Source organism: Rhinolophus sinicus, linkage group LG01, assembly GCF_036562045.2.
Source record: "Rhinolophus sinicus isolate RSC01 linkage group LG01, ASM3656204v1, whole genome shotgun sequence".
Classification (NCBI taxonomy): domain Eukaryota; kingdom Metazoa; phylum Chordata; class Mammalia; order Chiroptera; family Rhinolophidae; genus Rhinolophus; species Rhinolophus sinicus.
Genome location: NC_133751.1, coordinates 181,205,062 through 181,231,784, shown reverse-complemented (window position 1 = coordinate 181,231,784; position 26,723 = coordinate 181,205,062). Strand labels below are relative to the sequence as shown.

The window sequence follows — 26,723 nt, the reverse complement described above, 5'->3', positions numbered from 1 at the left end:
GATCTTGCCGTTATTCTGTACTTATTTACCAGATGCTGTATCTTTTTCCCCAAATCCAGTTACTCCACGAGTTGTAATCCTAAAAACACAAAATTCTTGACAACTGCTGAGATATTATAAAGTCCATGACCTTTATCTGTACTGTGGAAAGTCAAGGTTGACTACAGTTGTAGTTTAGAACAGGATCCATTATTTTAACTCTTGTTCATGCTTTTGTGATCTCTTGTTCCCTCTACAGTAATTCCCTCATTTTTTCCCATATGGTAAGGAAACTACTGGGGGGGTGCCAAAAAAAATGTATACAAGTGGACACTTTGGTCAACATTGCTGAAGCAGTAGTTCGCTGCAATCAGAAGTGTCTGGATGCTGATGGTAACCACTTTGAGCACCTCTTGTAACAGCAGAAGTCAAATGTGACTTGTATTCATCTTTTGTTATCGGTATTATTACAATTTTAATAGTTTACCCTTCTTAAAACGTGTATACATTTTTTTTTAGCATCCTCTGTATAGCAAAAAAATCATTTTAATGCCATATCGTTACAAATTTCTGGAGGAATCTATGATGTTGGTGTTGTATTGGCTTTATGATGAACATTAGCAAATTGTTTTGAGTTTCCACCATGGAACCCAAATTAAAAGACAATGAAAATGTTGATCCAGTCCAACTAGTTTTATTCTTAACCACTTTAAACATCTTCTGTATTAGTGGTTCTCAAACTTCAGTTGTGGGGAGCTTGTTAAAAATGAAAGCTACAGTGTCCGTCTCCAGAGATTCATTAGAGAGCAGTAGTGATGGAATGGGGTACTTAAATGGCACATAAATTTGCTTCAGGGAATAAGACACTTATGAATAATCAAGTGAATGAAACATTAGATCAAGCAAACTTTTCTTTCAGAATAAACTTCAATGGATCAAAAGGCTGCTGTTGAACTGTAAGGAGGCCAGCAGGTGAGTTAAATGATAGACACTCTTCCCCCATTCACACCTAGCAAGCTTTCAATCCTGCTTAGCAATTACCCCAATAAACAAATCTCCCTGAGGGATGATTCTTCCTCACAGGAATCACTGTGTGAAGATTCTAGTACTTTCTCCAATAAATTGGTGACTGTCTTCTTTGGATCTTAGCTTCCTTATCTGAAAAATCAAAGGGTTAAATTTGGGTCAGTTCTCACACTTCAGTGTGGATTGGAATTACCTGAAGGGCTTGTTAAAACACAGATTGCTAGGTCCCAACCCCAGAGTTTCTGAATCAGATGGTCTAGCCCAATTTATATTTCTAAGTGTCCAGCTGACGCAGATGAAACTGCTCTCTGGCTCTGAAGATCTATGATTCCAATTTCTGGCAGCTGGGACTCTCCACTAAAAGAGTTTTACTCGGTGGAATCTGAGGACCCAAGGACATAGACACTTCTGCTGCCACCAAGATAACTTAACCAAAAAGGAAGACAAACCACAAGATCTATAAAAGTACATGTGTCTTTATCTGTTATCTCAGTGGTGCAATTGTAGAGGTTTTTTTTGCTCATCCTAATTTTCTAAAATGAACATGCATTATTTTTCAAGAGTCCAGTCTCCCCAAATTAGAAAGAATACTTTTATTAATGCAGCCCAAGATGACATTTAAAGTAATTTTATCAGCTTAATTCAAAACATTAAAACCGCCTACATTTTTTTACATATTAAGCCAGTCATGCCACATAGTTTTTTAATCTAATTTTTTTAATCTAATTTTTTAAATTTAAATACAGTTCTTTGTATTTAGTTACAATAATTACACCTTCGCTTTATCCCCAATTTGAATAAGAATGTTGAACAACTCAAAGCCAAGAAGAGAGCCTGATGGCTTGCACCTATAAGCTCACGTAGTTGTTTGGAGCCATTATCAAAATACAGTAAATTTGGCCAGTTGTGAATGTGCCTTAGACTTACACTTATCCAACATGTCAACATTCCTAGTCACAAGGCTGGTGAGAAAGTGTCAAATTCTTCTGCTGAAATAAATATGCACTGTCTGTGGAATTCCCGATGTATATCGTGCTCGTAACTCTATCCTTAAATGAGGAAAGTAAGGTAAAGGACATACAGTGTCTGATAGTGTGGGCTCTAAAGAAATAAATGTTGCATAACAACTGTTTACATTGCTTGTCTTACAATATCTAGAAGATAGAACTGTTCACTCCAAACTTTCCCCTCAGATTCTTCCTGCACACCGACATGCTAATTATTCATAAACATTGTTTTCATCATTAACTCTCTGCCCCCAAATTTTCAGTCTCTCTTTTAAATGACATCAACCTATCGGCTTTAGTATCCTTAACATTAGTAAAAGGGTTGGTTAGTATTTACTGTTATTTTCTCATACATTTTTTAAATTTACTAGAGAATAAATAGCATCTATGGCACCTAAAGAATAATACCAGCTGTTTCATATCCACACAATGGCAGTTCCTGTAATGGTTATCACCTTTCCAAGTTGTACATTAAATGCTTGGAAACGAGTAAATAAGAAACTATTAAATGTCTTTCTTCTCCATGAAGATACTTTGGACAGTTTTTCTTTCTTACCTTGAGAATTTCAAAACTAGTTTTTTGGCTGCTATGTGATTTTATCAGGCAACACCAAATTTGATATATATGTATATAATTTTACGTATACATAAAATATATGTCAATGAATGAATATGTATATGTGAATGTATATTTCAATGAAATTTAAGAATTCCTTTTTGTGCAATTAACTTCCCTGTTAGAGATACCACACAGTACTCAGTAGAAACGCAAGCAGAGTTTTTTATTCAAAGACATGGTTAACTGAGTTCCCATTCTCACCCCAAACAAGAAAAATAATTATCAGTGACTAATATTTTCATAGTATTTATACACATTTCTGGGTTTTAATCAGATTTGAGACAATCAGAAAATTTTAATATCAAGTACATACAATTTGAACATACTAAATCTTGAAACAAATGTTCTGTATATAATCAAGATGGCTGGAAACTAAGATTTATATTTTTAGATAAGCTTTATCATCTGAAACTTTGGTTTCAGTTTTAGCGATACAAACTTTGGTCTCAATTTTAGGGATATTCATTTAATGGTTAAAAAGGTACCAAACTATTTTTTAAAAAGTGTTACTGTGCAATAGAGCATTCCATGATTTATAGCTGTATGAATCCACATTTTAAGAAATAAATTAATTTTTAGTCTCTTTATTATGGAAATGATAAACATACAGTATGGAGAATGGTATAATGAATACACAAATACCCATTCATTAGATGTAATAATAGCTGCCATTTTACCTTACCTTATTCTTATGCTAAAGAATTTTAAAATTATAGTAATCATGACATTTAAACCCTAAACACTTTAGAACATATCTCTAAAAAATAAGGACATTTTGCTACATAACCACAGTATTCATAGCATACCAAACAAAATCAATGATAATCCCCTCATATAATCCAATACCCAATAAAAAGCATTTTTGAAGAAGAAATTAACTCTTATATAGAAAGGAAATACCATATACCGAGATACAACCTGGAGGGATTATATTTAAGTACTTAGTAATCTATAATAGTTTCCTGTGAAAGACAACAAAATAGCTCCCTTCCTTGAGAAAGATAAAAAGAGAAAAAAGTCTTTTCCATTAAACCATGAGAGTGAATATAAACCTGCAATTATTCAGGATAATGTATCTTTGTGTATAGGTATAACAATGGAGTAGACAGTTTATCTTGAAAGGCATGTTTTTCAAGAATAAAAATTCTTCAATTCTTTAGTTCCTACTAAAATTGGCTTTACATATCCCTCCCCACAAGAAACAGATGAATTTCAGAGCTAACGAATAAAGCAGATAAAAGTTCTATTACAGCAGACAGATCACCAATCAGTTCCCAAAAATTAGATTGCTAAAATTAGCTACTTTTGTTCACACTTTTGTTTTAAATTATGTTAAAGATTTTATAAAACTTCAAGCCTCAAACTGTATTAACTGGGTTTTTATTACTGAAAACTACTGAACTTCATTTAATAATATGAATTGCTAAGAGTTTAAAATGTACCAATTTTTCTGATTGTGCATTACCATTAGAACCTGTATGCTGAATATTAACTTACCTACAGCACGTATGATTTCCAAAGCTGCCAACCTTATTTTATAAGAATCTGTTTCTTGTCATTGTCTATAACATCGCAAAAAAGGTTATACTCTGACAAGGTTGCTAACTAAACACCAGAGTACATGGTAATAAATTTCACTTGTGTAGTTAGTACAAGGTTGATGAGAATAAGGATATTATTCTTCACCACTCGTGTGGATGAAATGGAATGTAAAAGAGGTTAACAGGAATAAAAGAATGACTCATGATTTTCTTTGTCAAAGTAATTTTATGTAGCCTCTTGGAAAGAAAGGAGCAGGACAATAATTTTGATATTTTAAAATGGCAGGGAACATTGAATTTAACTACACTTAAGATATATCAGTAGGATTTCTTCCTTCCTCCTCCACAGGAATTAACAACGTATTTCTCACCGATTTCTGTTAGCTACTTCTATTATTTAAATGTCTACCCAGATGAATAAGTGAATGATTCATATCACTGAAATATTTCATATAATTTTATGACGACATTTCAGGGAAAAATACCATTTTACCTTCCAGCAGAAAAATCTTTGACAATTATGATTAAAATACAGGAAAGTAAGAGTTCCATCAGTGAAATGAGGTCTAAGATGAGATTTTTAGTGTACCAGAGCACTTTTGCAACTTCCATAAAATATGTGTTCTATGAAATTTCTTTTTTTTTTTAAGTTTGGCATCTATTTACTGCCTATTTGTAAATAACTTTAAGACAACCTAAGGAGGTTGAAGCCATATAATGACAAATCATAAATAAGACATTTGTGGGGTTTGCAAGGACAATTAGCATGCAACCAAAAAGTATAGCCCTCAAAAACCACTGAGTCATACACCATGCCATGTGAGGTCAGATATGCCATGTGAGCTTCATGGGCAGTCCTGCAGAACCCTGCTTCTCAGAAGGGCCCTATGCTAGAAGATTACTGCGTTGAGGGGAACATAGTGAAATTCTTAAAAATTTTATTTTTGAATTTGTGTTTTTTAAGTGAAGTCAACAGGATCATGGCGCACACTGGGGGTTTGAAGGCTCCCTCCTTGCTTCCCACACAGGTTCTCAGTGAGCAGCTCCCTATTCCCTGGGCCCCACCTGGGCACCCCTGCTGATGACCATTGCTGCCATCTGCCCAGGGAAGCAATAGGACTGCATTTGCAGGGAGCTGGTGACTGTGGCCAAGGCCTCATATTTTCATTTTGGATTGGGCCCCACAAATTATGTAGTCAGCCCTGATTGTGCCTCTTACAATAAACTCTAAAATCTTTATAAACATCATAGCTTGGACTGTGGGACATCTTTTTTCAAGTGTTTGTTTTTACGAGACTATTATCTGATTTCTCTCAGTTATCAATAACACAGTATACTAATTTAGCCAGTTCTTTTTGCTGAGGGGGCCTTTTCTTTGTTTTAAACTCTTCCCTTAGAGAATAAGATGAAACCAAAAGGAAATCATACTCTGCACAAGTTAAAAAAAAAAAAAAAAAAACAACTGTATGAGCCTGAGCAAATTCCCATACAACATAACCTTTTCAGCACAAATTTCCCTTATATAAGGGGATTGGATTAGAAAATATCCATGGATTCTCTTAAATATAACACAGTATTCCAAAAATCAATTAAAACTAAAGTAAAACAAAACTAACAAATTAATTGATCATACTTCTTACCTCGACTTAATTAACTGGCTTCAGGGGTTCTTAAATTATTATAAAACAATTTTTAAAAACTGTACTACAGAAGACCTAAAACATAAAACACAAACAAAGCTCTTTAACAAGCATCTGAAAATTTCAGGCACCCATGTTAAGAGTTCTTAAGGAAAAGTCCTAGGTACTGTTACTAAAAGGTACCAGTGACTACCTCCTTATTCTACTGCTAAATAAATTCGTCTTTCCAGAATTAAGGATGAGCGTTCCTTCCTAGTAAACTTTGAGTCTCCAAAATCTCTACCCTTCTCCTGATCCACCCAACATGCAAAATAGAGCCTGATAGACAAGGGTATCTGAAGTAGGGTAAAGGAAGTGAAGAGGTCTGATAACCATTTCTCTCTAGCATTGCCAGATTGGGGTATCTCTGTGTGCATGCCTGGCCATTGTAAAGAAGCTTACATTAGACTTAGATTAGATGATCTGTAGATTAGATTTAGATGGTCCCAACAGGGCTGGGTCAGTGTTGGGCCTGACCAAAAGATTTGGGCCAGAATCTCCCAAACTTCCTAGGGCCCTCCCAGATACATTCTCTGAATAAGAAAAAACAAACTTCTATGTAAAATTTCATCTTGGGTTTGAAACCAGATCAGTCATTGATTCTGAAGAGAACAAGATGACATTTATCTTGGTAAAATCACTGTGCTATAGAACTGCCCTATTGCTTGATTTGCATTTTCCAAAACTGTATAATTCCCACAGGGCACCATGCAGATAGAAAGATACCACAGTGCCTAATTCTTGTGATTAAACCCTGTATTGGGAATGATGAAAACCTCAAAGAGACAGACATAAAATTTATACACACATTAAGAAAGGTTGCCATGGCAACTTTGCTTGAAGATAAGTATTTTTAAATCTAAGTAAATTTAACATTCAAAACACATTTGCATCTCCCTCAAAGGTTCTGTATCAAGAATATTTTTTTAAATTTCCACTTCCTTCTGAATCTACACCTCCTTGAAAGCTTAACAAAATCCTATGAATATAACAAAGCATAGACTTAGGCACATATTTTCAGAAGGATGTGAGAAAAATCAAAGAGAAAACCAAATAACATTACCACTCAGAAGCCCTAGGCTTCTTTCTCTAATTTTTAGATTGTGAGCAGGCTACGACATATAATCTGTACAAGGTCCTTTTAAGCTCTAAAAATCAATTATCTATTAGCTGATGACCTTGCTAACACAAGCAACAAATCATGAAAGTTGAACACACCTAATGCTGCCATGTAATTAAGCAACAATTCATACAAATGACTATAATAAATATTGCTCTTTGACCTATTCAAACCAATTCTGAGCTTTATTTCTTCTCGCTCTCAAAGTTCTCCAGTATTCCTATTTAGCATCAATGTTGACAGTTTTCCTTGACAAGACGCCTACCGTGTTTCCCCCAGAATAAGACGTGGCCGGACAATCAGCTCTAATGCATCTTTTGGAGCAAAAATTAATATAAGACTGAGTTTTATATTATATTAGACCCAGTATTATATTATATTATATTATATTATATTATATTATATTATATTATATTATATTATATATTATATTATATTATATTGTATTAGTCCCAGTCTTATAGTAAAATAAGACCGAGTCTTACATTAATTTTTGCTCCAAAAGACGCATTACAGCTGATGGTCCAGCTAGGTCTTATTTTCGGAGAAACACAGTAGTTTAATTATCTTGCTCATACACTAAAAAATAACAAAAATAATGGTTTGACTTCCAACAGTTCCTTGTGCTTCTTTCCCAAGGCCTGTAACAGAAGCCTTTGTGTTCTTCGTCATGTAGTCAACTACAAGTCCTTCCCGTGTCCCTTTGAGCTACTAACCTAAAGGGTCCTTGAGCTGCTTCCAAACCCAGGACCTAGAGTGCTAGAGGGTTAAGCTTTGGGACATAGGAATTTTTGGTCCTCCCTTCTGGGTGAAGCACAAAAAAGAGAACACAGTAACAATGTCACGTCTGTTTTGTTCACTGGGAATATAGATACCGAGTGCCTAGCATGAGACCTGACCCGCATTAAGTGCTCAGTAAAAATCTGCTGCTGGACTAAAGAGGTCCCATTTCTTTAGATAGGAATGGAAGTCAAGACAGGTGTATAGGAGAGAGTCAGCAGAGCTAGAGGGTGATGTGCTCTGACAGAGAGAAGAGGTAGAGGTAAGGGAGTGAGAGAATATGGAATTCAGGTGGTTTGGTTCTAAGACTATGATCATTGCTAATCTAGAGACTCTCTGGAGCATGCGTAGTTTAAGGAGCTACCTAAGATAGATGTTCCTTGAGATTCCTATCTGTCTCTTGATCATGGTGGACAAAATGGGTTCTATTCTATACAACACTACTTCCATGAAACACCGGTTTTATAGGATAATATGTATAACTGGAAAAAAAGATATCGTCATCAAATACATTTGGAACATTTAGTGTTAAAATAGGTTTCTTTAAAGAACTTCTCAGCACTTCCAATATATTAATATGCATTATAAATATGAGAAAAAATATAGTACGGAGAATCTGAGCATGAATGAATATGATCCAGAATCTCTTTCTCAAGTATCTCACAGAACAGTGTTCTATGAGACATACGTTGGGAAATAATGCTCTTGCTAACCTAATAAAAAAATTCTGATCCCTAAACAGTTCCTGGTTTAATGATGATCTGATAAGGTATAGAAGGAACAAAGGACTACTTGCTTACCAACTATTTTGACTGGTATTTTATATAACTATAGCCTATTATAAATCTATGTTCACACCGAATACAGGCATCACTGAAAGGTATCCACACAAAAGTATTCCTAAATACTTCTGGTAATGAGGTACTTAGCATATCACAAAGTAGTATAGCATTAGAGTTAGTTTGGCTACCTGGAAATCTTTGTCAACTGTTAAGTAACTTCAATAATTTCCTTTATTCTACATGCACAGAAAACCTCAGTGAAGACTTCATTTATTTATTCAAAAGTATTTATTGACTGCCTTTTTGGAGACAGGCACTTTACAATTTTATCTATAATACAGTTACAATAGTGAGATAGCACAGTTTCAGTCCTTACTATCATGTATTAAGTATTAAAACAAGAATTTGCAAGTATTTTAGATGTAAATAAGTGTGTGTGTGTGTGTGTGTGTGTGTGTGTGTGTGTGTGTTTGGTTTTTAATTACTCAACAGGGTATTTGTGACTTATTTGCTCATGGAATTTTATCACGTGCTATAACAAGATCCAGTCCCATTCTCTAGAAAGACAGCCACCAAACTGTAAACTAAATGGGGAGTGGAACTGGAAAAAGGAATGGCATTTCCTGCCTTTTGTTTGTTTCCTGGATGTTTTACAAAATGGCTCCCAACTCTAATTTTAAAATTATCTACTCATTCATATCTATTCATTATCATAAAATTCTATAAATCAAACATTAAATTGATTTCTATTTTAAATGTCTATTCCCCCAAAAAAAGAATATTCCCTGAGGCCCTTACAAGAATTAAATAACAAAGGAAAATGTTTAAACTTCATTAAGCAAAAATTAACCATATTGTTATAGTAACAGTAAGTAAAAATATATATGTATGTGAAAACGGAAGAAGTTTAAACAGTTGTACAAATGTGATTGTGATGGCAGCATTAGTGTTCTTTTTTAAGGTTTCTTTTAATACTACTGTTACAGTACTCTTTTAATCATTATCTTTAGCTATTATGAATAGTACATCATTTGAAACTTTTGCTTTTAAAGAAGAATAAAATACACCAATAAACCCCACTGAAGATATTAAGATAATTTGAAGATTTAGATGTTTTACTGTTTCTTAGCTAGTTCACCTATCTTCATTTATAGTATTCTAGCAAGAATGAAAACTATTTTAGTTTGTCACTGAATCTATTGCTATGCTCTAAAGACTAAATGAGATAGGTATATAAAGTATTTGGTTTGTAACAAATGCCTGTTCCAGTCCCCTGTTCTACTTTCAGCTTAACTAGTACTTGCAAGATTCAGCCTCACTCCTTTTTATCTGTGCAGGTCACTCACAAAGGTCCAAAGCAACATTGTATTAAGGCTTTCTGGCTGTGCTGATTTCCTCTAACTTCTGTAGTAACAGTAACTGCTTTGTTGTCATACACCCGGTCCCCTCCCAACCCAAATCCTCCCCTTCTACCTTAATCATTGGTCTTAGTAACTTTGGAAACAGGCACAGGACTGACTAAGAAGAAAAATAAGGTCACTGGTATCAATTTGTTGACATTATAAAAACCTGCCCTGAAAATAGTGTCCATTTCTCTCACAGCTATCTTCTCACAGCTACTAAACAAGTCCTTAATGCTACTGGTCATGTCCTCAGTTTTACACACTTGGTAGAAGTGTGTTTTTTTAAGTTTTTGAATCTGTCAACAAAATTACATGTGAAAAAAAGTACATTATATAGGTTAACTGTGCTTTTTAGGAATCTGGAGAAAAAATTAAGATGTCTTCAGGGAAGAATCTTAATCTGTTAGCCCCCGAATCCAAAAACAACAAAGATTTTTAAGATTTCCTCTTAAAGTTGAAATGCCATCTCAATTTGGACTTAATTATACTGGAGATTTTTCTTAGGATAGTGGAATAATTTATTTCTTAAATGCTCATTGTAACACCTAGTATATTGTTCTATGACTTTAGTAACTTAGATGTACAAAAATATAACTGTTTTAATAGACTGGATGGAGAAGTAAAGACATTTTTAAAGTTGAAAAACATAACAAGAATATCGGAAAAGGAAAAGAAAGAAAAGTAAGAAGGCCAAAAATTTGTGCCTACATTCTAAGTGATAAGAATACTAATGTTCCAGTTGTAGAAAATGCTACAAAACTTAAGAGTCCTGCTAGGGTCATGCTACGAGACATCAGTGACACTGAGGCTACTAAACTTTCAGTCATTTGATAAATACAAAGGGCCAAGTAAGAATAGTGACCATTCACTTATTTTATATATGATTAGCAATATATATTTTTAAATCCTCTTCAGGCTAATTTTCTAAAAAATATTTTGATTGTCATGTAACTATGGATAAAATGTGCTTACTTATTAGCTGATTTTTCTATCTTCTACTTTTCTTGATTCCAGTCATTAGTAGTTACAGTGCCTCATTTATTGGCAATGTGCCAACGCCCTTACTCTGGCTCAGCTGCCCTGTTTTTGCCTTGATCACTGCTGATCAAGTCTCACTTTAAAATTCCACTTATCTCATCTGATTTTACGACACTTGGTTTACATATAAATTGCCTACTCTTACCTACCACTGCCAGTTTCAAAACCAATAACAGTACTTGGATAACAAAGAAAGATGTGCTACATACACAAATACATAGAAAATGATAGGTGGGTGGGAATAAATTTACCAATTTATTTTGAAACATACCTTTCTAGAAACAACATGATGCTAGGAACTAAGAATACATTTGATTTAAAGTTTTAGAATTTAAATTATCCAGAAGTTAAATATTTTTGTCAGAAATAAAGGCTGCATCTAATTAAATTCTATTGTTAATCACTCTTAACTAGGTCTAAAATGTTAACTAACCATAAACACAGCATAAAATAACTCAATAACCATTCTTGACACTAAATTTACAAGTGAAATTCAGCAATGTCAAAAATAAGCTCATTTGCAAATATTTATCATTTTTCTTCCTTTCCTCTCTATCTGCACTTGGCATATTTCCTTCAGTTGTTTTCTTTAAAAATGTATTTTAAAAAAGAATCCTTTAAGAACAGTGTAACCAAAAATAGGGGACTAAAATACAATGCTATCAATAAAAAAGTGCTAAATATAAAACTTATCAGTACTAAAAGTGTAAATTTTGAAAGATACTTAAAATATTTTTGAAATAGTCCCAATACTTCTTTGCTTACTAGTGAGACTATTTTTCTAAAAGTTTAATAACTATTTCCTCCTGTAAAAGTTGTTTATTCATGTCTTTTGTTCATTTATCAATTGTATGTTTTCTTAGCAATTTGTATGACCTCTTTATAAGTAATATTTCATTATCTCTTTCTGTCACATATTTGACAATTATTTTCACTCACCTTTGTTTTCTTTTTAATTTGATTTTCGTAGTGCTCTCTCACTTCTTAATCATGAATTCATTATCTTAAGTATATGACATAATAATGAATAAATTTAGGAATTCTGTTTTTTCCGCAACTAAGAATTAGTGGAATAATTTAGTGCCAGTAAGATTTCCAGCAAAACAGAAGGACAGACAAGCCTCAATCTTAGTTTGTAACTCAGGAGAAGCACTTCAAAACACATTAAAAAACAACTGTATTATTTTCAAAATGATCAGAACATTTCAAAATGATGAGCTTTATATAAGTCATGAAATGAACACTATTGTCCAGAGAGGCATAAAATTAGCAAATACAAGATAGGTTACCCAATGAATTACTCAAACCTAATAACAATGATTAAACACAAACTAACTTATACTCAGAAAATAAAAATATTAATCCAAGAAATAAAATTATGGGAAGTCCTTTATTTTCCCTTTAAGGTGATTTATTGGAAGTATGAAAAGGAGTAGGATTATGTTTCTCTTTCATGATTATTCAGAAAACATGATTCCCCAAATTGTGCAAAATAATTTCTCTCTTCAGGAATATTAATCTTAGCGAGAAAGAAAACCAAGATAAAGAATACAAAAACAATGGTATAGAAAGTGATAAGACAAAAAAGTAGAAAGCTTCCCACTATCACTATTTTGATGCAGTAAGTATAAATGTGTATCATGCATCAAGAAAATTTGATATACAAAAATCCAACTTACTTAAAGTACTAGTAGGTGCTTATTGCACAATGATATTTGGTTTATAAAAAGGATTCAATGCAAATTTTCTAAGTGGTCATTTTCAACAAAATTAAATGTATAAAATATTAATATCTCTTTGAAACAGTGATCCAAGCTTCTTCCTTAGATGATGTTACCAGTTCATATTTAGTTTCAATAACTTGTCCCGCTACAGAAAACAGGTGTAGCCTCCTCACCAATACACTCAGAAGTACTGTGGTCACCATATACGCAAACCTAGTCAGGAAGAAAGTTGACTGGTTACTGAAGATTAACAATTACAATTTAATTATATAGACTGCTCATTCTCATCAACAGTGATCATCAAATTTATAAGTACAAAGTCTGACATCTTTCCTTTCACTTTACTTCCTCTATCATCTCACCTCAACTCCGGGCATTCCTGCGTGCCTGAGAATCCAAGCAAGGAGAAAGTTTTCATTATTGATTCATCATCAAACCGGTCTGGATCAAACCTAAAAGGGAGATTTGGACTAATCACAACAGAACTCCACTGGTATTTTACATATTTACACTGTAAGAATAGAGGTATGTAATAAAGTTTAAAAATTACTGAAAATAGAAACTGCTATCACATTATTATATTTAATTTTCACCTATTATTATGTTCCCCAATTACTGAATATACATAGTCTCTTTTTGCTTAGTTTATTATTCTAAAAAACAGATTGCAAAGTATATTTCATTAGAACCAGCAATGAATAAAATCGTAACGAGTTTACACCATTTTATGAGATAAAAGGATAAATCATACAAAAGTTTGTACCTTTTACCAGCTACTCCATATTTCCCCCACAACCATTCTACTCTGTTTCTATGTTTGACTTTTTTTTTAGATTACACATATAATTGACACTTGCAGTATTTGTCTTTCTCTGTGGCTCATTTCACTTTAGCATAATGCCCTCCAGGTTTACCTATGGTGTGCAAATGGCAGATTTCCTTCGTTTTTGAGGCTGAAAAATATTCTATTTTATATACACATGTATATCACATCTTTATCCATTCGTCCATTGACACTTAGGTTGTTTCCATACCTGTGAATAATGCTGCAATAAACATGAGAGTACAGATATCTCTCCAAGATGATTTTGTTTCTTTCGGATATACACTCAGAAATGGAACTGTTGGATCATATAGTAGCTCAATTTTTATCTTGAGGAACCTATTTTTCATAGTAGCTGTACTAGTTTACATTCACACCAACAGCGTACAAGGGATTCCCTTCATCCACAGCCTCACTGAGCAGCATTTGTTCTCTTGTCTTCTTGATGATAATGCCATCTTAACAGGTGAGGTGATTGATCTCTCGTTGCATTTCTCCCATAAGTAATGTTGAGCACCTTTTCATATACCTGTTGGCCATTTGCATGTCTTCTCTGGAAAAATATTTATTTAGGTCCTTTCCCCATTTTTTAATTAGGTTATTTCGTTTTGTGCTATTGAGTTATAGTTCCTTATATTTTTTGGATATTAACCCTGCATTGGATACGTGGTTGGCAAATATTTTCTCCCATTCCATAAGATGCCTTCTCATTTTGTTGATGGTTTCCTTTGCTGTGCAGAAACATTTTAGGTGACATAGTTCCACTTGTTTATCTTGAATTTTGTTACCTTTGCTTTTGGTGTCAAATACAAAAATTACTACTAAGATCTATGTGAAGGATCTTATTACCACCTGTTTTCTTCCAAGAGTTTTAGGGTTTCAGGTCTTACATTTAAGTCTTATCCATTTGCTTGGTGTAAGATAGGCATGTGGATATCCTGTTTTCCGAGTACCATTTATTGAAGAAACTATCCTTTCCCCATCGCATATTCTTGCCTCCTTTGTTGAAAATTAACTGACTACAAATACATGGGTTTATTTCTGGACTCTCCATTCTGTGTGTCTTTGTGTCTCTGATCTATTTGTCTGCTTTTTATGCCTATACCATACAATTTTAATTACTATAGCTTTGTAATATAGTTTGATATCAGAAATGTGATGCCTCCAACTTGGTTGTTCTTTCTCAAGACTGCTTCGGCTATTGTGGGTCTTTTGTGGTTCCATTTGAATTTAACGATTAATTATTCTATTTCTGTGAAAAGTGACATTGGGATTTTGATAAGAATTCTACTGGATCTGTAAATCCTTTCGGCTAGGAAGAATATTTTAACAATATTAATTCTTCCAATCCACGAACACAGGATATCTTTCTATTTATTTGAGTCTTATTCAATTTCTGCCATCAAAATTTTATAATTTTCAGTATAAAGATCTTTCACTTCTTGGATGAATTTTTCCCAAGTATTTTACTCTTTTTGATGCTAATGTGTATGGGGTTGTCTTCATTTTTCTTTCTGATAGTTTGTTGTTAGTGTATAGAAATGCAACTAAGTTTCATACAGATGGTCCCCAACTTATGATGGTTTGACTTAGGATTTTTCGACTTCATAATGGTGCAAAAGCAATATGTATAAACTACATAAGTTATTCAACACTTTATTATAAAAAAGACTTTGTTAGATGATTTTTCCCAACAATGGGCTAATTTAAGTGTTCTGAGCACATTAAGGTAGGCTAGGCTAAGCTATGATGTTCGGTAGGTTAGGTGTATTAAATGCAGCTTCAACATGAAATTTTCAACTTACAGTGGGTTTACTGGGATACAACCCCATCATAAGTCAAGGAGCATCTGTATATTCATGTTGTATCTCACAATTTTACTGAGTACTTTTATTAGTTCTAACAGTTTGGGGTGAAATCTTTAGGGTTTTCTATATATATCACCTGCAAGAAGAACCAACTTTACTTCTTCCTTTCTGACTTAAACACCCTTTATTTCTTTTTCTTGACTAATTGTTCTGGCTAGAACTTCCAATACTATGTTGAGTTAAAGTAGTGAGAGTAACCCTGTCTTTGTCCTGATCTTAGAGGAAAAATGTTTCATTTCACTGTTGAACATGATGTTAGCTGTAGGCCTCTTATATATGGCCTTATAGATGTTGAGGCACATTCATTCTATACCCAATTTGTTTAAAGTTTTCATAATGAAAGGATGTTTAATTTTGTCATATGCTTGGTAGGTTTTATGTTTCTAGGAATTTATCCATTTCTTCTAGGTTATCTAATTTGTTGGCATAAAATGGTTCATAGTAATTTCTTATGATCCTTAGAATTTGTGTCATCAGTTGTAATGTCTCTCTTTCATTTACAGTTTTATTTGAAACTTCACTCTTGTTTTCTTAGTATAGCTAAAGGTTTATCAATTTTACCTTTTCAAAAGAGCAACTCTTAGTTTCATTGATCTTTTCTATTATCTTTCTAGTCTCTATTTCATTTATTTCCACCCTGATCTTTGTTATTTTCTTCCTTTTACTAATTTTGGGCTTTGTTCTTCTTCTAGTTCCTTGAGGTGTAAAGTTAGTACATTTGAGATCTTACTTTTTACTTACTGTAGGTGTTTATTGCCATAAACTTCCCTCTTATAACTGCTTTTGCTATATCACATAAGTTTTGGTGTGTTGTGTTTTCAATTTTATTTGTCTCAAGTTATTTTTTATTTCCCTTTGGATTTCTTCTTTGACCCATTGTTCAGTAGCATGTTGTTTAATCTCCAGATATTTGTGAATTTTCCGGTTTTTTCTTATAATTGATTTCCCATTTCATACTGGATCTTTTTTTCCTAATAAAATACAATTTTTTTCTGGGATTTTGAAACATTTAATCAAAAAAGAATGTGTCGGTAGATGAGGGTAAAGGGGATCAAATACATGGTGATGGAAGGAGAACTGACTCTGGGTGGTGAACACACAATATGATTTATAGATGATGTAATACAGAATTGTACACTTGAAATCTATGCAACTTTACTAACAATTGTCACCCCAATAAACATTAATTTTTAAAAAAATCAATAAAAGCAAGTAAGAATTAAAAAAAAAAAGAATGTGACATTTTATAAGTTAGGTTTACAAACTAGACACATTCCTAATATTAGCAATTTATGTATGTATACATTGTCTAAGAAAATGAGGTTTATGAAGACATCAACAAGATATTTATTTAAGAGTTCATTATAAGCTATAGCACTTTGCAAAGAAGTATCAAGTTTAATTGTAATAAACCATTGTGAGAAAATTTACCTATATAAAAACATTAGTTAAATACAATTCTTTGGAAATATACATTATACCTACAGCTGTTTTTTCAGTGAGATTCCTCCTGTGTCCCAAAACCCCTACCATGGTAAGAAAGATGCTTGATATGATTTTAATCTTCTTAAATTCATTAAGACTTGTTTTGTGGCCAATATATGGTATGTGCTGTAGAATGTTCCATGTATACCTAAAATAAATGTGTATTCTGCTGCTGTTGGATAGGATGTTCTGCATACATCTATTATTCCATCAGGTCTAATGTATAGTTTAAGTCCAATGTTTCCTTATTGATTTTCTGTCTAGAAGATCTATCTATTATTGAACGTGGGGTATTGAAATCCCTTACTATTAATTTATTGCTACCTATTTCTCCCTCAGATCTATTAATATTTACTTCATTTATTTAGGTGTTCCAATGTCAGGTGTATAAATACGTGTAACTGTTACATCCTCTTGATGAACTGACGCATTTACCATTATATAATGATGTTCTTTGTGTCCTGTTAGTTTTTGGCTTAACATCAATTTTGTCTAATGTAAGTCTAGCTACCCTGCTTCATTTTGGTTTCCATTTGCATGGAATACCTTTTTCCATCCTTTCACTTTCAATCGATGTGTCCTTATACCTGAAGTGAGTCTCTTGTAGACACATACAGTCAGGTCTTGTTATTTTACCCATTCAGCCACTCTGTAACTTTTGATTGGAGAATTTACTCCATTTACACGTAAAAGAAATTGACAGGTATGGATATACTAATGCCATTTGGTTAACTGTGTACTAGCAGTTTTATAGTTCCTTTGCTCCTTTCTTTCTCTTTTGCTCTCTTCCTCTATAATTTGATGATTTGCGGTGGTGGAATACTTTGATTCCTTTCTCTTTCTACTTTGTGTATTTACTACAAGTGTTTGCTTTGTTGTTATCAGGAGAATTACATGAAATATATTACAATCATAACCATCTATTTCAAATTGATGACAATTTCACTTCAAATGCATACAAAATCTGTACATTTTCACATTCTCCCCCAAGATTTTATGTTTCTGATGTCACATCTTACATCTTTTTATATTGTGTATCACTAACAAATTATTGAGTTTTAGTTATTTTTAACACTTTTGTCTTTTAATCTTTATACTAAAGTTATGTTATTTACCCACCACCATTACAATATTAGAGTATTCATTTTAAATATATGAATTTACTTCTAAATGTGAAATTTATTTTTTCATATGTTTTCATGTTACTAATTAGCATCCTTTTACTTCAGCTTGAAGAACTCCCTTTAACATTTCAGCCTTTGTTGTTCTAGAAAACTCTTTTACCTCCTTCAATTCTGAAGGACAATTTTGCCAGGTAGAGAATTCTTGGTTGGCAATTATTTCTTTCAGCACTTTGAATATATTGTCCCACATCCTTCTGGTCTGCCAAGTTTCTGCTGAAAAATCCACTGACAGTCTTATGGGGGTTCCCTGGTACATAACCTGTTGCTATTTTCTTGCTGCCTTTAAGATTCTTTATCTTTAATTTCTGACAATTTAATTATAATGTGTTTCGGTGTGGGTCTCTTTAGATTCATCTTTTTTAGTACTCTTCAGGCTTCCTGGACCTGGATGTCTATTTTCTGGTAGGAAACTTTTCAGTCATTATTTCTTTGAATAAGCTATCTCTGCACCTTTCTCTCTCTTTCTTCTTTTTCTTGGACACCTAGAGGGTGTATATTTGTCTGCTTGATGGTTGCCCGTAAGTCCCTTAAGCTATCGTCACTCTTTTTTATTCTTTTTCTTTTTGTTTCTTTGATTGAATGAATTCCACTGTCCTGTCTTCAAGTCTGCTGACCCTTTCTTCCATTTTACCTAGTCTGCTGTTGAACCCCTCTATTGAATTTTTTCAGTTCTATTTAGCTCTATGATTTGTTTGATACTTATTTAGTGTTTTCTATCTCTTTGTTAAAATTCTCACTTGGTTCATGATTCCTCACCTGACCTCTATTATACTGAATTCTCTATTGTGTAAACAGCTTACATTCATTTCATTAGGATAAGTTTTTGGAGATTTATCTTGATCTTTTGTTTGGAATATATTCTCGTTTCCTCATTTTCTATGACTCTCTGTGCTGGTTTTTTCACATTAGATAAAACAGCCACCTCTTGCAGACTTAACAGCAGTGTCGTGTAAAAGATAAACCTCATTAATTAGCCCAGATTGAGCTCCTGATTCTCTCTCAAACTTTTGTGATTATTCAAGTTGCTGTCTTTGTTTGTAGGGGCTCCTAGTAGTTAAGAGTATGCCAACTCCTGCCTATGTCCAAAAGGAGAGGATCACAGTCAGCACCTAGACGCAGACTGATTAGAAGATGGACTGTCAAGCAGGAGCTGAGAAAGTCTGCAGTCAAACCACTTCCAAGGAGAAACTGGGAGATGGGCATTTTTGTTCGTTCCTTCTGTGTGGAGCCCAGGTGTATAGCCACAGACAGTGCTCCTATACCCATCTTAAAACTGTTTCTTTGTTTGATATAGTCTTGAGGGACTTGTAAATGCAAGTCCCATTGGCTATCACAGCTAGGTGATTAGGGCTTATCCCTCAGGCGGCAGCCATAAAAGCTGGACTGATAGCTGTGGGGACAAGTTGCTTCCTGGGAGATACTGGTAAGTTGGCTTTATTGTTGGACCAAGGTAGAAAGAGAAGGCAGTGAAAGTGCCCACTAGCTATTTCGAGCTCTGGGAGAGATCACACAGTCAGCATTTAGATATGTGGTAATTAGAGGTCAGACCCTGAGCCAGCAGCCTGTGGTATGCAGTCAAACCCCTTCCAGACAAAAACTGGGCAACAGGCATTTTTGCCAACTCCCTTTGCATTGAACCTTGGGGGCTAGACATAGCAAGTACCTCCATGCCTGTTACTGCTTTTTTGTTTGCTATAGTCCTGTGAGCCTTATGAATGCAAGACCCACTGGCTGTATGAGCTAGGTGATATGGGCCATGTCCCTCAGATGGCAGCTGTAAAAGTTTGGGCACTAGATGTGTGTACAGAGATACTGGTAACTTGGTTTTATTGTTGAAGGGGGCTCCCTAAGGAGGGAGATCACCGCCAGTACCTAGCTGTGTGCTAATTAAAAGCTAGACTCTCAGGCAGCATCTTGTAAAGTATGCAGTCAACTTTCTTGCAGGGAAAGCCTGGGAGATGAGCATTGTTGCCTTCCCCCCCTGTTCTGAGCCCTTGGGGGAGAGCCACAGTGCATGCTTATGCTCCCATCATGCCCCCAGTAAGAGCTGCTTCTTTGTTTGCTGCAGTCCTGTGGGACTCATGAACACAAGTCCCAGTGGCTTTCAAAGGTGTTTTGGGAGCACAAGGAGTCTTTAAAGTTGGGGTACTAGTTGTGCAGTCCAAACCATCAATTCTCAGGGAAAAGATGGAAGTTGGGATCCCTCCTGATTGGATGACACTGTGCTGGGGGTGGAATTTATGGCAAGAGTGTGTCTCAGACTTTCCTACTCATTTCAATGTGGGTATTTTTTCCCACAATGTGGGTATAGAAGTCTCTCAGCTAGTTTCTGAATTTCTCTAAGAGGGAATTGCTATTATGCAGCAACACACTCAGTGTATCTGTGGAAGGAGGGAAATTCAGGAACCTGCTCACCATTTTGGTCCCAGTCCATAGTGAGGTTATTGATGTTTGCCTTCATTCTTTTCAGTTAAGAATTTTGTATTATTTCAGTTTTTTTAAATTAATAATAGTTCATCACTTGATATATAGTATTTACATTAGTATCCATTTAAATCATAGATTTGACCCAGGGTTTCTTGCTCTGAAACACTGCCAATATTGTAATAGTAATCATACACTTCTATGCATTTTTTTTTTCGTTAAATAAATCATATCTAGACATTTTTCTATAGGAAGAATAAGTCAATGCCAGTTATTCACCCAAAAATAAAATATAAAAATGACAATAAAGTATTACCACATGCCTATTAGAACAACTAAAATTAAAAAAAAACACAGTGATAATAGTTAATGCTATTGTAATAACTGAGGTTGTAGTGAAAAGGAATCTCTCAAAAAACACAACTGGTGAGAATCTCTGAAAATAGCCTAACAGTTTCTAGCAAAACTAAACATGCACTAACCATATAACCCAGCAATTATACTCTTGGACATTTAACCCAAAGAAATGAAAGCCTATGTTCACACAAAACCTGTACACAAATGCTCACAGCAGCTTCATTTATAATAGCAAAATACTAGAAACCCAAATATCCTTCAGTGGATGAAAAGTTGAACAAACTCTGGTACATCCATACAGTAGAATACTAGTCAGTCATAAAAAAAAAATATGTAACATCACACATTGACCTCAAGAACAGTAAGTTTAGGGGGGAAAGGTCAATCTCTTCATTCTCCTCTATGTGGCAATTCAATTTAAACTATAATTAATGGTCTCCACAGGATCTATCCTAGTCCTATGTACATTTTTGTTAGTGTGAATTGTCTCTGAAGCATCATCTCAGGTGCTGACAGTAATGAATCTCTGGGGCTTCCACAGGTGTGGGTAGGAGGTGCCCAACTTCAGAAAGCTTTTCCTTAGCATACGGCATCATTACTAACATTTCCTAAACTTGATTACATTTGATTCCTAAAAGTGATTTCCATTTTTTGACATATATTCCTTTCAGCATTTTCAATTTGAAACCCTAGAACCCCTGTTTAAGGATAGAAACAGTGTCAAAAGTTCCAGCAAAGTTCTTATATTTTTCATTAAAATTTATCAAAAATTCGGCATTTTTCCATGAGAATTTTTAACACCTTGCGTACGGATCACGAGAATCTTCGTTTTTTTCTGAGCCATGCGTTAAGGACGGATAACGAGAATTCTCGTTTTTACTGTTGACTCTTTTTACTTTGCATATTTTATTGAATTATTTGTAGAATAATTATTTATAGAATAATTTATTTGTAGAATCTATTATTTATAGAAAAATAATAAATGACATAGAAGCATTTACACTTTAAAGAGAAGAGTGCATTTTAAAGTAGTTTCTTTTAAAAACCTGCCGGAACAGAGGGGTATGAGGGATTTAAACCCCGCCATACGCAACGTGTTAAAAAAATTTTTAAATTTGAAATTTCAGTTTTTTTTTTATTATAAGCATACATTTTCCACCAATTATATCTTTAACTTTGGTATAAAAGCCACTTGGAATATAAAATTTACTTAGTTTTTACTTATAGCATATTTTGAGGTATTGCTGTTTCACTTAATAGATTTCCTTTAATATCATTATAATATTAAAAACTAAAATGACAGGAACACTTACTGCCCCATCCTTATCCTCCAGAAGTAGGTTTCCTAGTGCTTCAACCATGCCACCAACCCTGTCCCCCTGTGTTGCACACAGCTGTTTTACCCCCAATCAACTGAGTATATATATCCTTCTCGGGCAATAAATCTTAACCCATTTTCTTAAGGCAGATTTTACTAAATGCCTATCTAGGAGGCAAACAAAAACAGCTCTGTTCTTCAACTTTCCCCTCCCTTGCCATTCTCATACTTAACACACATACACACAAAACCTGTTTTCTGAATTTGACTAAAGAGCTTAATATTTGAGACCAACAGCAGGAAAACAAAGAAACTGAGTAAGTAATACCCACTTAACCAAAAAACAAATTCCAAAATTCCACTGAAATTAAAGGATAGTTGTAGAGATCAGGTAATTAAACAGATCTTAGGATAAAAGTAGTAATAGGAGAGACAAAGTGTAGCAGAGAGCAGATTCGTGACAGAAAAAGTAGTGAGCAGAATATATACAGGGAAGTCAGTGGCTTTCTTTTGTTGTATCATTGTCACATATTGAATTTTCTCCTCAAAACTTAGAAAAGGAATACAACACACACAAACACATAAAAATCAATAATCACAATGACAATGACAGATATTTCATACTTGTATGGCGATGGCCAAGTACTGGGATCCTGAAGTACCACACCAAGGGCATAAAGGACAAGGGTCTGTGGGGAAAAAATGACTCTAGTTAGTCAAGGCCTAACAGAGACAAAATGACTCCCAGAAAGCCAGCCAACTCATCAATGTTCTTTTAATATAGACAATGAATACAAAATAAAAATATAAAATAATAGAAGATAACACAAGCCATTATATTGGTGATCTTATAGTGAGGAAGGCACCCATAAGCGTGTCACAAAATCTGGAAGCCATAAAGTAGTAACAGATTTAGCTATATGAAAATTTAAAAACTGTATCCAGCAAAAAACAAAACATACCGCAAGCACCAGTAAAATTTAAATAGAAAAAGAAATATTTGCCATATAACTGAAAGGTGATATATACAACATACAAAAAGACATATGAGCTCACTAGAAAGAAGAGTGAGTTACAAGCAGATAATTCACAAAAGAAGAAAAAAAACTGTTAGTATCTATATGAAAAACTGCTCAATCTCTCCAATGACTAAGGAAAGGTAAATTAAAATAATAAGACAATTTTTCATATAAGATTCACAAAATATGTAAAAGATTCATAAATCAAGAGGTGGTGAGGATATGGAGCAAAAAAAAAATTCTCATACATTGTTGCTAATAATATAAATTGCTTTTAGATGGCAATTTGAATTTAACATGCATATAGAGTTTGACCCAAAAACTCCATTTCTAAGGCTCTACCCAATACCTGTACAAGTATATAATTTGCAATAAAATAAATAAATTTCCAACTATAGAGACTGCTTAAATAAATGCTGCTAGATGGAATACTATGCATCCATTAAAAATAATGAGTTTGATCTGTACCAACTGCCAGTTGTACTGGCAGCCATTATACTCTCAGTAAAAGAAGAAAATTAAAGAACATTATACGAAGAGTAAACTTTCACATATAAATTCAGTTTTTAAAATACACATACATATCAGTGTATATGCACACACACAGAGTAATATACATATACAGAAAGAGATCGACAAAAATACACATTAAATTAATAACAGCAGTACCTGCGGAGAAGGGAGCTTTTCTTCTATATTGTTTGAACTTTAAAACAACCATGCATTATTTTGTCGTTTAAATGATTATGTCTTGGATTTAATAATAGGTAGCGCTTGTTGGACACATTAAATACAGACTAAAAGAATTGAAAAGAATAACTGAATGATTTAAGTATACTAAGTGTTTCCTACCTCTCTAGGAATAATGAATTTGTCAATCTTTCCTTCAATATCTTGAAGCCGAGCAGAAACTGGTGTCAGTTTGGAAGTTCGAACAGTTTCACAAAGCACCTGCCGACAATATCTGTTTAAAAAAAATTTTTTTTGAAGATCTTTACTTTGGGAGAGGCAGTTTGAAATGTACATACATTTCAAAATGTCATGCAACAACTTTCATAACCTTCCTAATTTGAAATAGTCACATAATAATTCTTTTTCCCTTGAAGATGTAAGTTATATGTTAGAAGTATATAAAGTCCACTTGGGGAAAGATTTAATAAAAACACCTTTAAAAGTATCAGAAGAAAACTCAAACCAGCAATTTTACAATTTTTGAGTACAGTCCTTTATTTTTCATAAAAAAATGTAATAAAGGACTTTTCTACTCCAAAATTATAAAAATATTGATATGACAAGAACCATAAAGAAAAATACAAATATTCTAACCAAAGGAAATTTTTTCACATATTGTCAGTTATCATAAAATTAAAAGACAACTAATAAATATATCTTTAATGTATAAAAACTCTTTAAATATTCATAACTAAAATAATCAAACACCCCAATAGAAATATAGACAGAGAATATAAAAAAGCAATTGACAAAATAAACACAAATGGCCTGAAAGCATGAAATGATATTCAACCTCATTAACAATGGAAAGGTTGCCAATCAAAGCAATTTTTTTTACTTGCCAGACTAGCAAAGATGAAAAAGAATAATAGACAATACTAATAAAAAGTGGGAAAAAAGACATAGTCAATGGATGTAAGTATAAATTGGTATAACATTTCTGAAGGGTAACTTAGCCATATATAGTGAAATATTAAGTGTGCATCACAATGAGAATAATATTAATAAAACTAAAATATATTGAAATCTTGCCATTAGACCATTCTATTAAACAGTTTCTATGCAGTACATCTTTCAATCCTTGTAAGTACCTCATGGATCCTATTACTATTTTAATTTTACAGATTTTTTAAAAATGAGGCCATTGTTTAAGATCACACAGCAGTTAAGTGGTGTTGACAAAATTCAAACCCAGATATGTCTTACTTCACAGCCCCTATACTATTGCCTATATCCTTAAATGATAGTCTCATTTCTAGGACCTTATTAATAGAAACAACTGGAAATATCAGCAAAGGGGTAAGCATAGGAATGTTGATTGTTCTAAAACAACAAAAACAAAGGAGGAAACTTCTTTTCTTCTTTGAACAAATATTTATTGGGTACCTACCATATTAGAAGCACAGTGTTAGATACTCAGCTACAACATTGAACAAGACAGATACCCTCAAAGGAACTCAGTCTAGTTAACAGAGGAAGAGAGAAAAGAAGGGACATCATCTCTTTAAGGATGAATAGTTAAAGAAGTGCAGTAACTGTTATGATAAAGAAAGGTGATGGTAACAGGGAACACATGGCAGGAACACCTAACTAGAGAAAGGACTATGCGGAAAAATAAACTTAGGCTGAGACCTGCAGGAAAAAAAAAAACTAGAAGAGAGGAAGAGAGAATCTAGACAAAGAAATAGTCTGCTAAAGCCAGAAGATAAGAAAGAGTACTGCTGTACCTCTGAAGAAACAAAAGAATTTCAGTATAGTTGAATCCAAGGGTATAAAGAGACACAAGTAGTAAAAGACAAGGTGGGAGAGGAATGCAAGGCTTAGCTCTTGAAATGCCTCATCAACTATGTTAGTGAGTTTAAATTTTACTTTAAGGGCAACCAGAGTCACTGAAGGATTTTAAATTGGGAACTCATCTGATCACATGTGACTCCTCAGAGAAATAAAGATCACTAGCACAGCAATTCTCAACTTTGGCTACACATTAGAATCATCTGAGAAGCTTTTGAAAACCTCTGACGCCCAAAGATTGTTGGTTTAGGACTGGTCCCAGTTTGTCTATAGTATTTTTAAAGCACCTAAAGTGAGTACAGTGTGCCGTCACAGGCTCCAGTAGCAATATGGAGAAAGGACTAGAGGGGAGCCACATTCAGGACTGCTGGACTATCCCACATAAGCTGATGGTGGTCTGGAGTGGGTGCAATGGAAAGAGCTAAAACTAAACTTCCAACTGAAAATTGTTTGGAAAGTAGAATCAACAGAACTTGATCACTGATAGGCTGTGGTGGAGTTACTACACATAATACTGTTCACAGAATATTTAGAGAAAAAATGAAATATAATAAGTTATGTGTTTTATATTTTTAAATGTTTTTAATTTTTTGTTTTAAATACGTATGTATATATGCATAGAAAAATCTGGAAAAATAATAAAATAGTTAACAATTGTTATCCCTTAAGGGTTTATTTACAAAGACTCTTCTACTTCATACATTTCTGTATTATAAAAACTTCAAAAGGCAAATATGTATTACTTTTAAAATTAAAAATAGTTATACTCAATGTAATAAATAAAACTTCCAACATTTTGAAGAATCTGTAACAGAATCCTCCCTGTGAAACCCATGGCTTTGAGTTCTTTCTAATGGCTGTATCCCTATCTTCTCTCCTATAGTTAAAAGATGCTCGAAGGCAGGGTTGCTTGCTACCCAGTGGCAGACTTCCAAGTGCCTAAGCAGTCACAACTGCTATTTTTAAAAATCTTTAAGTCATTACTTACATATTTTTAAAAATCCCCTATTTCAGCTGTACAATT

At 33.7% G+C, this 26,723-nt stretch overlaps 1 protein-coding gene across 4 annotated transcripts in view; it reads right to left on the bottom strand.

Moving 5' to 3' along the window:
- Positions 1 to 657: 657 nt before the first annotated feature.
- Positions 658 to 26,723, bottom strand: part of CYP20A1 (cytochrome P450 family 20 subfamily A member 1) — a 59,865-nt gene continuing 33,799 nt past the window's right edge. For 3 of the 4 annotated variants that reach the window (XM_074340472.1, XM_019726861.2, XM_074340484.1), the window contains 4 exons: positions 24,029 to 24,140; positions 22,782 to 22,846; positions 13,061 to 13,150; positions 2,778 to 12,911 (listed from right to left, as the gene is read on the bottom strand). In XM_074340472.1, coding sequence (XP_074196573.1) covers positions 12,761 to 12,911; positions 13,061 to 13,150; positions 22,782 to 22,846; positions 24,029 to 24,140 — 418 coding nt within the window. In that variant the 3' untranslated portion in view covers positions 2,778 to 12,760. Of the gene's footprint in view, positions 1,138 to 2,777; positions 12,912 to 13,060; positions 13,151 to 22,781; positions 22,847 to 24,028; positions 24,141 to 26,723 lie in introns of those variants that run through there. The other variant, XM_074340479.1, reaches the window with a different exon arrangement.